Source organism: Aspergillus ruber (assembly GCF_000600275.1).
Source record: "Aspergillus ruber CBS 135680 unplaced genomic scaffold scaffold00004, whole genome shotgun sequence".
NCBI lineage: Eukaryota > Fungi > Ascomycota > Eurotiomycetes > Eurotiales > Aspergillaceae > Aspergillus > Aspergillus ruber.
The window spans coordinates 1,071,263-1,085,112 of NW_024467300.1; the positions used below are offsets into that span (position 1 = coordinate 1,071,263).

A 13,850-nucleotide genomic window follows, 5' to 3' on the forward strand; every position below is an offset into this window, starting at 1 on the left:
TCTAGTCTGAAAGACGAGTTTGGCAAACCTTTCTGGGGCATGTCTGAAAAAACATCCCCAAGAATATGCTAAGGGAACTTATCTCGCACACATACATTGAATATGGTCTAATGAACTTATGATCGGAGCCTTCAGCATGAGAGGAAGGGATGTCTTATCGATGCAGCTGTTGCTCGGATCGTTGAGTATGAACACGCTGAGGATGACGAAACAGAGAGTGTCGACAATGGTTGGGACGAGATCCAAGGGCAGCACTGATATTCAGGCCAAGGTGAACCCTTCAATCCCTATGGAGTCAGCGGATTGATTATCATTACTTAGGACTTCTTTTCAATTGAATGTTTGACATTGTCCCTGATATTGATTGTAGTAATTTCCATGATAATAACTGCTTACATTCTGATTATTATCAGAGGCACAATGTCTGTATGCAACTGGCAGGTTTATTGGGGACAGTGTACCTGTCCCTGAAGTGTATTGGTGGCCCACGGACGGAGACGAGTGGTTTATTTACATGGAACATGTGCAAGGACAGATGTTCGAGCAGGTGTGGGACACGATGGAATCTGATGAATGAAATGCAGCCTGTTGCGAGCCCCGAGCGAGTTTAGAGAAGCTACGTCAAGTTGAGCACGATCTTCTAGACTTGTTCATAGATAATTCTCCTACGCGGAATAGTATACACTACCATATGTAGGTCTTATTCCTACTCACAGGCAATATTTCCCGGTCGGGACGAAAAGTGGCTTACGAAGTGTTTGTCGATGATTTTGAATTTATATAGTAGCACTTGGGAGCCGTGGGATTGCTAGCATAATGAATATCTTTGGTTCCATGCCTTCTCAAATACCTTTGGCGCATCCTGAGCAATCAAGCTAGCACTAGCTTCAACAAAGCCTTCCCCCATAAGCTTCTGCACGTAACTATACAGCCAATTCTGACAATTAGGTGCCTACCCCAGTAATCAATCATAACGACTAGCGACTATTATACTATAAGACGAAAATATCTCCGGATCAAAATGCTTAGCACTCCTCCCGGGCGGCTTTACCACCGTCGCAACGAACTCCAATCGATCCCGCGCAATCGTATCAATCGATTTCTCCGTACCGACAGAATCAGCTACATACCTCTCATCAACTTCAGCCAAAAGAACGAGATTGTATTCGGAGAGTATGTCAGTAATGATATTGTACTGACGCACGAATCAGAGACGGAAGCCTGTTGCTGGTTTCCGTCGACTTGGAGGAGTTTTCCTAGGGTGTGATTGTTGAGTTTAGGGCCGTTGAAGAGGGCTAGGTATATTGTGCGGGTCATTGTTTAATATTGAAGGTTAGAATTGGGTGTTAAAAGAAGTGAGAAACTTTGATGACTTCTGGGGACCAATAATTTCATCAAGGATTAAGCGCTTAGAAGCACTATAGAAGTTAGCTTCTATTATCCGTAAACGCCTGTCATATGACGGCAGGCATGTGACCTCTGGCGGTAAATATATAGATAGTCCTTTCATGACCATTTTTATATCGATATACGAAGTTAAAGCATCAAGTATTAACTCTTGCATAGAGTACTCCGTAGATAACAGTGAAGTCAAACCATTGGATACATACATTTTGCTTTTGTCTAATGTTTATATGTTTACCAGGGGTACCACAATACCACACATAATCACCGTACATTAGACTATTTACACTCAGAAGGTAACATGGAAAATACTCGGATTAACAACCCATCACTGCGACTTCAGCTCCTCACTATTCAGGTGTATTCGTACTCTTCTGCACCCCGAAAATCACTGATGTAATCCAAGCTCTCCCCATACCCCATAATTGCAACACCCCTTCCACTGACATCATCTCCACTTCATCCGCATTTTTCCTACTTCAATCACCAATTCCTTCATTCCATACAAACTACCTGTAATAAATCAAGAGAATCGAAGGACAAAATGGCCGTCCCGTTCATCCCCATCTTCCCGATCTGCTTCCAGTGCGGAACGGATCAGAATCCTTGTCGGTGTAAGGTTGTTGGGCCGACTATTGGTATGTTTCGCATTTTTTATACCGTACAAGATGTACAGGTGATTGGAGGGTTGCTAACGGGGGCAGGTTTTGTGGTTACTATTCTCGCGGCTGTATGAATTACCGTTCATCTTCACGATGCAAATATATCATGTGATATGATACTAATGCAAGTATAGGTTGTCTGCTATCCCGCCTCGCTCTTCTGCGGCTGTTGCATGACCAAGACTGGGAAGGAGTGAGTGTTTTATTTTCGCTGATTCGATCATGGACTAGCTGACCATGCAGTGTGCTTGCATATCCGGTGAAATTGAACGCGCAAGTTAGCGATCTTATACCTATATGACATGGCGTTCGCGGAGTATTGGAGTACAAACAGGTAGTTCCTTAATGGTTTAGTATTTATATGGACTAAAAAGCGTGTAATGCGAATCTAGTTGCCATCAGATCAATTAAAACTAGTCCTAGTATGACAATAAACGAACAACAGCAAGGTATCGAGTTAATCATCAAAACAATAACTAGAAAGTCTTGAACAAAGCAAAAGAGGATAAACATCAAGTCATAGACATAAACAAAAGGATATATAGCCGCCAGTCACTGCTTAGCATTTATTTGAACTTCTCCTTGAGCTTCTGGAAGAGTCCACTACCACGGTGTTTCTTCTTCTGCTCCTTGGCAACATCGTTCGCTTTTCCTTGTGCCTGATCGGCATAGTCCTTGCGGACAGTTCCGTTACCGTTACCGTTACCATTCGTCGCGGAAGTGTCACCGGCGCCGGTCTGCTTGGAATATCCCGGCTTAAACCCATCCTGTTTAGGCTCAGAGGACTTAGTTCCAGTTTGTCCTGCACCAGTCGCTGGCCCAGAAGTGGATCCAGAAGTTCTGGGTGGTCCTGTCAAGCTGCTATGTCCACGGGCGTCAGTATGGGTTCCTTCAGAGATGGCTTTCCCAATATCCTTGTCCTCTGTCCCCGCTGCGGCTCCGGCTCCTTCCGGGGCCGAAGTGTCTTTGGGACTAGAGACCTCGGGTGCTTTGGATTCGGCAGGGCCTGTTGTGACAGTTGGTCCTTCAGATGAAGGGGAAGACACGCCTGCGGCGTTAGAAACCCCAGGCGCTTTGGAACTAGCAACCCCGGTCGTGACTGTTGGCTCCGATGGAGATGGTGAACGAGGGGACACTTGTCCCGACTGGAATGCACCGCCGGTAGTGACAGGTGCAGTCTCTGTTGTTGCGGCAGTGGTCGTGGGACCTGGTGTCCCGCCCGCCTCAGTAGGCTTGACTTTTTGTTTCAGCTCGTCCTCAAACTCCTTCTTTTCCTCCACAGCACCTTTGCTAGCCGCGGCCTCCGGGTCCTGATGTGCCTCAGAGATCGAGTTCCTCACTCTGCTCGGAACCTCGCTCACCGGGCCACCAGCACCGCTGCTGGAGTGTTGTTTCTGAGATTCGAGCGGGACGGCAGAGGCGAGACCAACAGTAGTCGCAGACGGTGTGGTAGTCTCAATGGTGATACCTGTGTCTGTCAAACCGACACTCTCGCCGTCCACTGGCAGACCCGATTCAGGGACGATTTTGCTTTGACGACGTCCGCCGCTGGGATTGGGATGGGACGCAGCCGGGTTCGTAGCGGTGGGTAGTCCTGCGAGCGATCCACTGGGATCCTGCTCATACCCAGCTAGATCGGTGCGGGCAGTCGACTGGACGGTGCTCGAATGAGTGGTGCTGGGGTCAGGAACCTTCTCTCCGGGCTTCAACTTGATAGGGTTGCTCGCACCACTGGAGGCAGGAATGGGGTTCACGGAGAATGTTTCTGCCTCAGTTGCAGGCGTGTCTGGGAATGAACCAGGCACGCCTTCATTATTATTGTTTTCGAATGGAATTTGCTTCGCCAAGTTGGCCGTTGTCGACTCGGGAGCAGCGGAGGACAGGGTGGAGGCTTTCTTCTCGCTTTCCTTGGGGACGTTGGCTGCCAGAGCAGCAGTTGATGAGTCTGGAGTCACTCCCGACATGACCGCAGCACCAGAGAGTTGAGGAATGTCGGTAATAATAGAGCTGTCTTTAATCTGGTCAAGGTAGAGTACGTTGTTGATGTTGCCGCCGATGCTTTCCTGAGGGGCACTGCTATCGGTAGTCCAGTTACCATCCACGACAAACTATGATAAGTATAAAAGTTAGTTCGGAGTAGACACGCCATGCTGACGTTATAGAAGGCTAAAATGACTTGAGCAGGTAAACGTGATAGTAGAGGGCAAGCGAGTATGACGTCAAGAATGGCTTGATAGGCCGGTGCTGAAACACTGGTAGATACACACCTTGTATTGTATTTTCTCGTCCGTATCGGGAAGTGAGATTGTCTTCTCAAAAACATCGCCATTTCTGTCAAGATGAACAGTCTTTCCCCAGTCGTCGAAGGTGCCGGTAACAAAGACTTCATTCCCATTATACGGCCTGTCATATCAAAGCGCGTTCAGTCAGTAATCGATATATTTTTCTGCCATCCAGATGAGTAATGAAAAACAGTGTCTGGTCAATTAAGGTACAGTGGTAGATCCAAATACGCCGGACCATGGACGGTGACAGTAGTGTAGCAGTCGCATTGGATGGAAGTAGACTCACCACCGGAACGTGAAGCTGCCCATTTTGGCGGCAGGTGGAGAGAAAGTGGGTAACTCGCTCAGAGACAGAGAATCAACCACGGGCGACACGAGGTCCAAGGTCGAAAATGAGAGGGTTGATAGTAAGTATGTACGTTGTATGATGAAGTACTACTAATACTCGTATGAGGAGTGTACAGTGGAGAGAAAAGGTAACGGGAAGACGTGATGATATCAAGTCATGTGGTCAGCCTCGGCTTACAGTACGGCAGTATAATTATGCAGATATTTACAGCTACAACAAGGCAGTGATAATGAAGCCTAGAGCGGAGTGGAAATATCTATAAATAATTTTCATAGAAATAGAATTGATGTTCTGTTTCTAACTATGCATTTCTATTGCTGTGATGGCAGTATGTTTGTTTCATCACTACATGAAAAGTGACAGTATCCAAAGCACCAAATATGGAACTCAACGGAGTACCTTTCTTCAGGATTCCCTACTCAACTAGTTTTGATTCAAGATTCTTTTTTTAATTCTTATTTTTCTTTGCTATTTGTGGACAACCCGACCAGGAGTGTAAGAATGTCCGTTTGCGGCATTCCCAGTGGTATTCCGGGGATGGATGACTTCAACAGCTGTGATACCACATTTTTATTGGATATGTAGCAGACAAAAAATCAGCTGTATAATGTTAAGAAATTTCATAAAAGAGCCAAGACAGCTGTAGAAACAAGAGACTAGTTGTCATGCCCGTATACTCCGTACAGACTTTTATACAGTCCGAAATCGTAATATTCTAGAAAACACCTGGAAAACAAAGGACCAGTCCTTGCATTCTGCACCAACAACCCTGGAGAGGAACTGCTTTTCCGGATGCAATACAGGACTCTCTCTAAACTGGGGGTAGGAGCTGAATCTGGCATTTAACCTTACGCTATTCTTCCTGTTCATCACGAAGTCACTATTGGGGGAATTATTGCCTGCTAGTCCTGCTGCGGCCGCTTTGGCTAGTGACGTCGATCCTGAAGCTGCTGAAGCCCGTGTGCTGCAGGAGGATACAGTAGAAAGAACATGGAAATGCTAGAATAATAATAGAATAGAAGCGAAAGAATGCAAGAAATCAAAGACCATTGCAGAAGTAGTACCTACTATATGTGTTGTAGAGACTGGCCCCATAAACAAGAAACGGTGTTGAATCCACTGACTCTAGCTTTCCGTCACTTCCTGCTCCTCCCCGCCCTTTTCGCACTCGCGCTCTCTCCCTCTCTTCCCCTCTTCCTTCCTCTCTTCTACTCCCACTTCGTTTTCTCTTTTCTTCCTCTTCTCTACCCTGATCTCTTCGCCTTCTGTATCTCTGCATATTTGGCTTCATCTAAAGCCTTCATCACCATCCAATCCTCCTCCATCCGATAACATCATCGCTCATCTCTCGGTCGGTTGGAGCTCTCCCGTTGCTATAATAACCCCGCCATCCGCCTTGTGGCAGTCTTCTAAAACACCCAATTTCGATATCTTTATTCGACATTTCTTTCAATAGACATCAGCTCTTATAGAAGGAGAAGAAGAGAAAAAAGGAAGAAGGAACCTGGTACAGAACAGGTCAAACGTACGTTGTGTCTGAGGTCCCAGTTAAAATTACTACATGGCCGATACCCACCCTATCATATCCTCTACACTCACACCCCTTATCCTACCCCGTGTTCTATAAATGTTCCCTTTCCCCCATCAATAGACTGGCTTCTCCCGTGTTCTAACCTGGCTTCTGACTTCCTTCCAGAAAACTTCCCGTTTCTCTCTTCACCTCCGCGCGATTTACGTCGCACCGTCCCAACTCAACCTCTCTCGTCGTCCGTGCGGCCGGAGTGGTGTCCTCTCCGGCCCTTTTTTTCAGCAACATGGCAGACAATTCGTTTCCGGGTACCAACCCTTTTCTCAAGGTGTCCAGCAACAGCAGCAAAGGTGACTCCTCCCCCGTATTCCAGCAGATCTCGGAAGAAGACGAATATGAGGTGACGTCACCAACCGATGCCACCTTCAAGAGTGCCAACGTCGGTGCATCGTCTGGAACAGCTTATGGAGGCAATGCTGGTGATGAAGATGCAGCAGCAGCACTAGACACTGGTATTCGATTTGGCAGGAGCCCCTTCAGTCAGGATGGGGATGATGACAACGACACTTTCGGCGAAGCGCCAGAGCCGACTCGTCCCAGCGGTTTAGATCCCGGATTTCCCAGCAACTATGCGCTGGGTCGTCGCACTTCGGTATCAGCAGAGTCGTTGAATCCCACATCCGCCGGTTCAGACAGCTGGACGCCCCCTCACCATCCGAAGTCCGAAGAACAGCTCTCTCGCTTGCGGGCCGCTGTCAGCGGAAACTTCCTCTTTGCCCACCTAGATGATGACCAGTTCAAGACCGTGCTCGATGCGCTTGTCGAGAAACCTATTCCCGCCAAGGATATCAAGGTCATCACTCAAGGCGATGCAGGTGACTATTTCTACGTTGTCGAAAAGGGTAGCTTCGATATTTACATCCACCCCTCCGGAGCTGTCCAACCTGGCCCGAATGGCATGGGTAACAAAGTAAGCACCACTGGACCCGGAAGCTCCTTTGGTGAGCTGGCTCTCATGTACAATGCTCCGCGTGCCGCCACCGTGGTGTCGGTGGACCCTAAGAGCACCCTTTGGGCTTTGGACCGAATTACCTTCCGTCGGATCCTCATGGACTCGGCTTTCCAGCGTCGTCGCATGTATGAGGCTTTCTTGGAAGAAGTTCCCTTGTTATCATCTCTCAAGTCATACGAGCGGTCTAAGATTGCAGACGCGTTGGATGCCATCAAATATTCGGCAGGTTCCACTATCATCACGGAGGGCGATCCAGGCGATGCCTTTTATCTGCTTGAATCGGGTGAGGCTGAAGCGTACAAGGAAGGCGAAGAGGGCTCTGTTAAAGACTATAAGCGTGGTGATTATTTCGGTGAACTCGCCCTGTTGGATGACAAGCCCCGAGCCGCCAGTGTCATCGCCAAAACTGATGTCAAAGTTGCCAGATTGGGTCGGGATGGGTTCAAACGGTTATTGGGACCTGTCGAGAAGATACTGCGCAGAACCGAATATGGATCCCGGCCCAATACCGCAACATCGACATCATAAGGTGTCGATGTGAAACGGGGAGGAGGGGCTTTGTTGTTTCATATGTTTATGAACTTTGTTTCTTTGGTTTGTTTTGTCGGGATTTCTGCATAATAATGATTCCACTCTCATTCACGGACTCAGTCATTGGGAAATTATCAAGAGAAGCAAAAGAAGTCTTCTGTCCCTGTCGTCAACGCAATTGGATGGAGTATTTGTGCATGGTGATATTGTTAGTTTACTTTTCTTGTTTTGTTACTGGTTTTGATTTCAATGGTGTCTTTTCTACTCAGGGTTTGGGCTTCTATCCCCGGCCGGCTCCATGCTGGTCGTACCACACCGGCAAACTGTCGTTGACTTTGTTCTTATCTCGTAGCATTATTTCCACTGTTTCAATACAAAGTACTTAAATGACCACAACTTCTGAATTGATCAAAGGGAGTGTGCTACTTCTCAACCACGAGATCACTTCTCAATACCCATTTCTCCCCATTGAGAACCTCTTTGCCCTCATGCAACATGCACCGGTCCCCATGCCGATGCAGCAAAGCCATTCCTATTCCCGGAGCAACTGAGATGGGTTCCGGATTGCGATTCCAGCGAGTTGGCTCGGGATAGAAGACTGTCTCTCCACCAGCGCAGTTAGATAGATAGATGAGGAGAGTCCATGTTGTGCGAGCCTGAACGGGAGCGGTCTGTTTATTTGTAAATCTAACGGTATTCGCATCGTCATCTATCTCGTTAGCTCCCAGTATCTATTTATTCTTAAGGAAGCAACACGATACTCACAATGCTGCGCGAAAAACTGCCCCGTCTTATACCGATAAACCCTGATATTCGAATTCAACCCCAACGGCTCCCCACCCCACATCTCCTTCACACTCCTCCTCTTCTCCCCCTCATCCTGATAATAATCATCATCCTCCATCCTCCCCGTCAACACCAACTCCCGTAACGCCGTAGAACTCCACAACATCTCCGCAAAAACGTCATCTTGGATCTGGAAGCGGTCGTTCACGCGGACTGCTTCGTCTTTTTTTGGCTTGCCGGGGGTTGTAATCAGCGGGAGGGATGCTAGGAAAGAGACGTAGGTTTTGCACAGGTTGGCTGTGAAGTAATTGGGGATTAGGTAAATTTGGTCGTGGAGGAGGGGGATTAGGGATAGGTCTGCAGCGGGGACGAGGGAACGGAGGGGAGGCCAGTTGATGGTATTGTTGCCATTGCTAGTATTGTTGTTGCCGTTGCTGTTGGCGGTGGATTTGGGATTGGGCTGGGGGTCTTTTTTGGATTTGGATTTGGGGGGCATTTTCTTTATCTTGTTTGTTTCGTTTTCTTCTCTTCTCTTATATTGGTAATTCACTGGGATTAATGCCAGTCTTAGGGGATTACTTGCATACTAAGATTGAGAGGTGAACCTATCGATCTTCACTGATACTGAGCCTCCGGATTATTTACAGTGGAGCTAGCGGGGCCGAAAAACTCAGCAATGTATCTACAATTTTCATTTGTTTTATCAACAGTAAATTCCAGCCAGTATATGACGATGTATTTATCATCTATTTAGCTACTATAATACTATTGTATGCACTACAATGGTGCCATGATGTATAGAGGACAGTATTAAAAACGGAATAATATTCCTCCACAGGAACGGAAAATCCCTGACGGACCAATCAGCATCAGCGCAGCCCCGGCATTGAATTTGCTCTGCCGCCTCTCACCGCCCGGCGCTTTCAGAGTCTCTCCTCTCCTCCTCCTCCAATCTTTCCCTGTTCTCCGTTCCCCAAAAAAGAAAAAGAGAAAAAAAAGTTCCTTTCGATCTCCTCCCTCCTCCCTTTCCCTCCTCTCCCTCCAGCTGCAACTGGCTTGTCATGTCGTCGCAGACCATGGCAGCGCCAGCGCTGGGCCATCGTCCTCCCCCTCCAAATTCCGGGCCCGACATGCCCTTCTACGACGATTATACCCACCCCGACAACCGCGATATTTCCTCCCCGCTCAGCGACTCCGCAATCCGCGCCGTGAACAATTCGACAACCTCTGACCACCCTACCTCTCCTCCTCCCTCTGCGCCGCTTCATTCGCATGGCTTACCCTCCCTTTCTTCCCCGTTTTCTACTCCCCCGGGCGGTATTGGTGATGGTCTCGGTGATGGCGGTGGAATGGCGGGAATTAAAGCGGAGCCGGATGATGAGACAATGAACGGGTCGGAAGGCCATCAGAGTGATCTCAGACGGCAATCCGCTGCTAGCGCGCTGTTGGCCCAGCTTCTTGGGAATCAATCAACAGAGCAACCGTCGTCCGCGGATGTTGATCAATCTCTTTATCAGTTTCAAGGAGAACAGATACAGCAATCGGCATCGGCGCCGCCAGCTGAGCCATTCACTCCCAATGCCCCAGGGGACAGCCATAACAGTGCGCATCCAACAGGCGGTGATGCCCAGATGCCAGATTATCCACCATTACCATCGACAGAGGATTTTGGCAGGGGTCATCACTCTGCGCCTGCTGAGCAGGCCTCGGGACACGATCAGTTTTCGGTCCCGGCTGACTTGAGCCAGCAGGATGAACATAATGCAAATGCAGAACAGCAAGGGCCATTTACTACCAACCCCGACGATGCCGAAGCTAATACTTTTTTACAACCACCGCCAAAGACGTCCGATCCCTCCGCGATAGAAAGTCTCACGGATCCCTTATTGATGGCGAAAACGAACCTCGACCAAGGCGATTACTTTAACGGACCGTTCGATATCGCAGCCGACCCAAAGACGCCGTTTGGGGATTTAGAACATAATGAGATGTTGACCGCAGCCTATCTCTCCCAAAATGCAGATTTATCAGCCCTGGGGTTATCGGGTGATCCGCTGCATCAGGATGGGACCGGTTCGGTCGCCGGGTCAGAACCTCGCATTCAGGCCTTTGCGAAATTGGAATTCGATGATGGGCATTTCTACTGCAATACGTATTCATTTATCCTTGGACGAGATGTACGAGCCGCTCGCGCAGCGCACCAGCGGGAGTTTCAGGTCAAACAAGCGGTGCGCAATTCGAGACCAAAGAGTTCAAGCGGTGGCAACGCATCACACACGCCAATTCGCGTTAAACCTGAAGGCAGTGGCATTCTGGGGAGTGTGGTTAGCGACCGTGGTGGGATCATGGGATTCGACCCTGAAGTACCGTCCCGTCGTCCCATGAGCCGGAGATCGTCCAACTCGTCCCTTGGTGAATCAGGTCCTCCCTTACTGGCAACTCCGGCTCAGCTACAATCAACCGATTACAATGCCCTTGCGATGCAATCGCTCAATGAAGAGAGCAATGATGCAAAACCCGTCGATGCCCTGGCTCTACTACCTTCCCCCGATTCGTGTCCTACCATCCCTATCCACCCCCCGGCCACTGTGGACGGCAGCGCAGCTGGTCATCGAGGTATCTCTCGAAAACATGTTAAGATCGCATATAACTTTGACAAGAGCCTTTTTGAGATGGAAGTGATGGGGAGAAATGGTGCTTTCATCGGAGCCGATTGGTTATCGCCCAGTCAGATCAGGCCTTTACATAGCGGCGATTACATCCAGATTGGAGGTGTGCGCATCCGCTTTTTACTTCCTGACGTACCCATTGGCGAGACAGGGGCCGAACGAATGGAGGAACCATACATGGAAGATGACGAAAATGCTGTCGCATTTGATGTCGAAGACATTAATGCAGACGGGACCGAGAATCATGGGAGCGATGCATCGAAGAAGGATGCCTCGAAGGCGGCACGACTTGTTCTTAAGACCAAGGACACTGACCCCTCGCAACAAATACAGTCGTCGATTGAAGGTGATAGTTCTCAACAGCCTGCGCGTCGTCGCGGACCAGGGCGGCCTCCCAAGGATGGGATCATGTCTAAAAGAGAACGTGCGGAACTTGCTAGAGAGCAGAAGCTGGCCGCAAAACGCGAAGCTAACGGTGGAGTCACTCCACCTCCTCAGAACAAACCAAAGGCTGGCAAGACCCCTGCCGGTCCTCGGGACTCCATCAGTGCGGCCAGTGGCCAGGGTGCTGTGTCTGCTAGTGTTCCTGCTGTTCCTATTCCTAGTGCTCCCGTGACCGGTGGCGCCGAATCGCCAGGTTCTAAACCAGAAAAGCGAAAGTATACCAAGAGGAAGAAGGCGGACGGCACGCTTATGGATACGCCCCTTCCGTCCACCGAGGGCGGCAACCAATTTTCCGTGGAGCAGCGTCCGGAGGAGTTCATCAAGGTCCCACCTCTCAAGAAGCGCAAGCCATCACGGTCACCGTCGCCCAACTATCCTCCCGAGTCTGCCTACACGCCCGAGGATCTCTCCAAGCCACCATACAACTATGCTGTGCTTATTTTTGATGCTCTGACGGATGCTGGAACACCAATGACGCTCAAGCAGATCTACCGTGCGTTGAAGTTGAAATACCCATATTTCCGGTTTAAATGCGAAACGGAGGGTTGGACATCAAGTGTCCGTCACAACCTGAACGGCAACAGTCACCTGTTCATGCATGCAGAGCGAGATGGCAAGGGATGGTCATGGCAACTCCGGCCTGGAGCGTCTGTTGAAAAGGAAAAGAAGAGACGTCCATCGCCGCCGCCGCCATCGTCGCATACCCCTGTCCCGCCTACCCAGCCGTACATGGCGCCACCGGGGTACACAAGTGCTGCGAATGGCCAGGCGAACATGGTCAATCAACAATTTCAATTCCCACCGTCGATGGCACCCAGTCCGTACGCGCCTCCGCCGGCGCCGGCACCCGCACCAGGTCCTCCTGTTCATGCTCCAGCGCCGGCTCCCGCTCCGCCCCCGCCGCAAGCACCAGCACAACAGCCTCCAGCACCGCAGCAGACAATGGGACCAAGTCCAAGTCCCGCGCCAGCTCCTACACAGGGTCCGGCTGCTCCAGGACAGCTGCCAGTGCCACCTCCAGTTTCTGCGCCTGCTTCAACGCCGGCACCGGTTTCAAATTCGGTTCCAGCACCTCCTCCCGCTCCCGCCCCCGCTCCTACTCCCACTACTGCTCCTCCGTCTGCTCCTCAACCCCAACCTCAACACACAAGTCCATATCCTCCACCTGCACCTCCTCAACCTCCTCAACCCCCTCAAGCACCTGCACCTGCACCCGCTCGCAACTCAGCCCCGACACCTGCACCTTTCTCAATTCCCAGTCCTATTCGAAACAGTCTTCCTCGTGCGTTTGCTCAAACCGTGCCTACTACCTACACCTCTCCCTATGCATTCGATCCTCCACCGCAACTGGCCCAATTCCAGCAGTCGCACCAACAATCGCAGCCCCTTCACATACCGCCGCCGCCGCAACAACAAAAGCAGTCACCACAACAGCCACCTCAACAACCGCAGTACCAACAGGCACCGCAGCCACATCCCCAGCCTGCATATCCCCCGCCACAGAATCCCGCTCCTATGCCAATGATGAACCACCAGCCACAGGGATTCGCGCCTAACCCAGGTCCTCCACCTATGCCGCCGCCACCGCCGCCGCCGCAGCAGCAGCCACCGCCGTTCAATGCCGGCCCGGCAGAGCCAAATACAGGGCCTTTGGAAGAAGATATGTCCTTCAAAGAGCGGGCTGGTAAAGCGATTGACGACTTTGAAGCTGTCCTCATGGAAGACTACGATGACAAGAATTACATCCGTGAGGTGCTTCGAAGTGCGCGTGCTCGTGTTCTAGGCGATGCCGCAGAGAGCTCGTTCCCTGGGGGAGAGCCTAAAGATGAGGCGGTTATCTATGATGCGCTGCGGAATCTGGTTGGTAGTCTTGAGGGGTAGGGGTCAGGCAAAAGAAAATATAGCGGTTTCTACGGAATACACCTAGCGGCGGACGGTTCGGTTCCGATTAAACGAATTACGAATTGGGAATTATATTTTTTCATGATTACGAGCGTTTCAAGGAGTTTTCTTTTTTCTTTTTTTTCTTGTGTCTTTTTTGGGAACATCTCGATACAAAGAGGCTGGACTGGTGTTGAAACAGGGTGGCTACATATATCGGAAAGCAAATACGGAATGGAAAAAAAAAAAAAAAAAAGCAAGAGAGAAAAGTTTGTTTCGTTTTCGTTCGGGGTCGTCGG

At 49.8% G+C, this 13,850-nt stretch overlaps 5 protein-coding genes across 5 annotated transcripts; 3 read left to right on the forward strand and 2 right to left on the reverse strand.

Annotated features, from left to right (window-relative positions):
• Positions 1–1,538: 1,538 nt before the first annotated feature.
• Positions 1,539–2,465, forward strand: EURHEDRAFT_409572 (uncharacterized protein). The gene is made up of 4 exons (XM_040781109.1): positions 1,539–2,042; positions 2,109–2,134; positions 2,201–2,259; positions 2,310–2,465. The coding sequence occupies exons 1-4, from the start codon at positions 1,949–1,951 to the stop codon at positions 2,365–2,367; spliced, it is 237 nt and encodes a 78-aa protein (XP_040641923.1). The 5' UTR covers positions 1,539–1,948; the 3' UTR covers positions 2,368–2,465.
• EURHEDRAFT_409574 (carbohydrate-binding module family 48 protein) lies at positions 2,316–4,806 on the reverse strand. Its single transcript, XM_040781110.1, has 3 exons — positions 4,638–4,806; positions 4,334–4,469; positions 2,316–4,174 (listed from the first exon to the last, which is right to left on the reverse strand). The coding sequence occupies exons 1-3, from the start codon at positions 4,658–4,660 to the stop codon at positions 2,633–2,635; spliced, it is 1,701 nt and encodes a 566-aa protein (XP_040641924.1). The 5' UTR covers positions 4,661–4,806; the 3' UTR covers positions 2,316–2,632.
• A 1,382-nt stretch (positions 4,807–6,188) lies between these two features.
• Positions 6,189–8,124, forward strand: EURHEDRAFT_274591 (cyclic nucleotide-binding domain-containing protein). Its single transcript, XM_040778171.1, has 2 exons — positions 6,189–6,225; positions 6,397–8,124. Exon 2 carries the CDS (start codon positions 6,515–6,517, stop codon positions 7,766–7,768), a length of 1,254 nt encoding a protein of 417 aa, XP_040641925.1. The 5' UTR covers positions 6,189–6,225; positions 6,397–6,514; the 3' UTR covers positions 7,769–8,124.
• A 69-nt stretch (positions 8,125–8,193) lies between these two features.
• Positions 8,194–9,053, reverse strand: EURHEDRAFT_513264 (uncharacterized protein; the record flags this gene model as incomplete). The annotated part of the gene is made up of 2 exons (XM_040786148.1): positions 8,194–8,480; positions 8,537–9,053. The coding sequence occupies 2 exons, from the start codon at positions 9,051–9,053 to the stop codon at positions 8,194–8,196; spliced, it is 804 nt and encodes a 267-aa protein (XP_040641926.1).
• An 853-nt stretch (positions 9,054–9,906) lies between these two features.
• Positions 9,907–13,551, forward strand: EURHEDRAFT_449650 (forkhead domain protein; the record flags this gene model as incomplete). The annotated part of the gene is made up of 3 exons (XM_040783827.1): positions 9,907–10,053; positions 10,123–12,491; positions 12,822–13,551. The coding sequence occupies 3 exons, from the start codon at positions 9,907–9,909 to the stop codon at positions 13,549–13,551; spliced, it is 3,246 nt and encodes a 1,081-aa protein (XP_040641927.1).
• Positions 13,552–13,850: the final 299 nt, after the last annotated feature.

Excerpts from the sequence above, each read along its gene's own strand:
- EURHEDRAFT_409572 (XM_040781109.1), top strand. The coding sequence starts at position 1,949 with ATGGCCGTCCCGTTCATCCCCATCTTCCCGATCTGCTTCCAGTGCGGA. Across the intron at positions 2,043-2,108 it reads GGTTGTTGGGCCGACTATTG|GTTTTGTGGTTACTATTCTC; the intron begins GTATGTTTCGCA and ends TAACGGGGGCAG. Across the intron at positions 2,135-2,200 it reads TGGTTACTATTCTCGCGGCT|GTTGTCTGCTATCCCGCCTC; the intron begins GTATGAATTACC and ends ATGCAAGTATAG.
- EURHEDRAFT_274591 (XM_040778171.1), top strand. The coding sequence starts at position 6,515 with ATGGCAGACAATTCGTTTCCGGGTACCAACCCTTTTCTCAAGGTGTCC.
- EURHEDRAFT_409574 (XM_040781110.1), bottom strand. The coding sequence starts at position 4,660 with ATGGGCAGCTTCACGTTCCGGTG. Across the intron at positions 4,470-4,637 it reads GGCAGCTTCACGTTCCGGTG|GCCGTATAATGGGAATGAAG; the intron begins GTGAGTCTACTT and ends TTGATATGACAG. Across the intron at positions 4,175-4,333 it reads ACGAGAAAATACAATACAAG|TTTGTCGTGGATGGTAACTG; the intron begins GTGTGTATCTAC and ends TACTTATCATAG.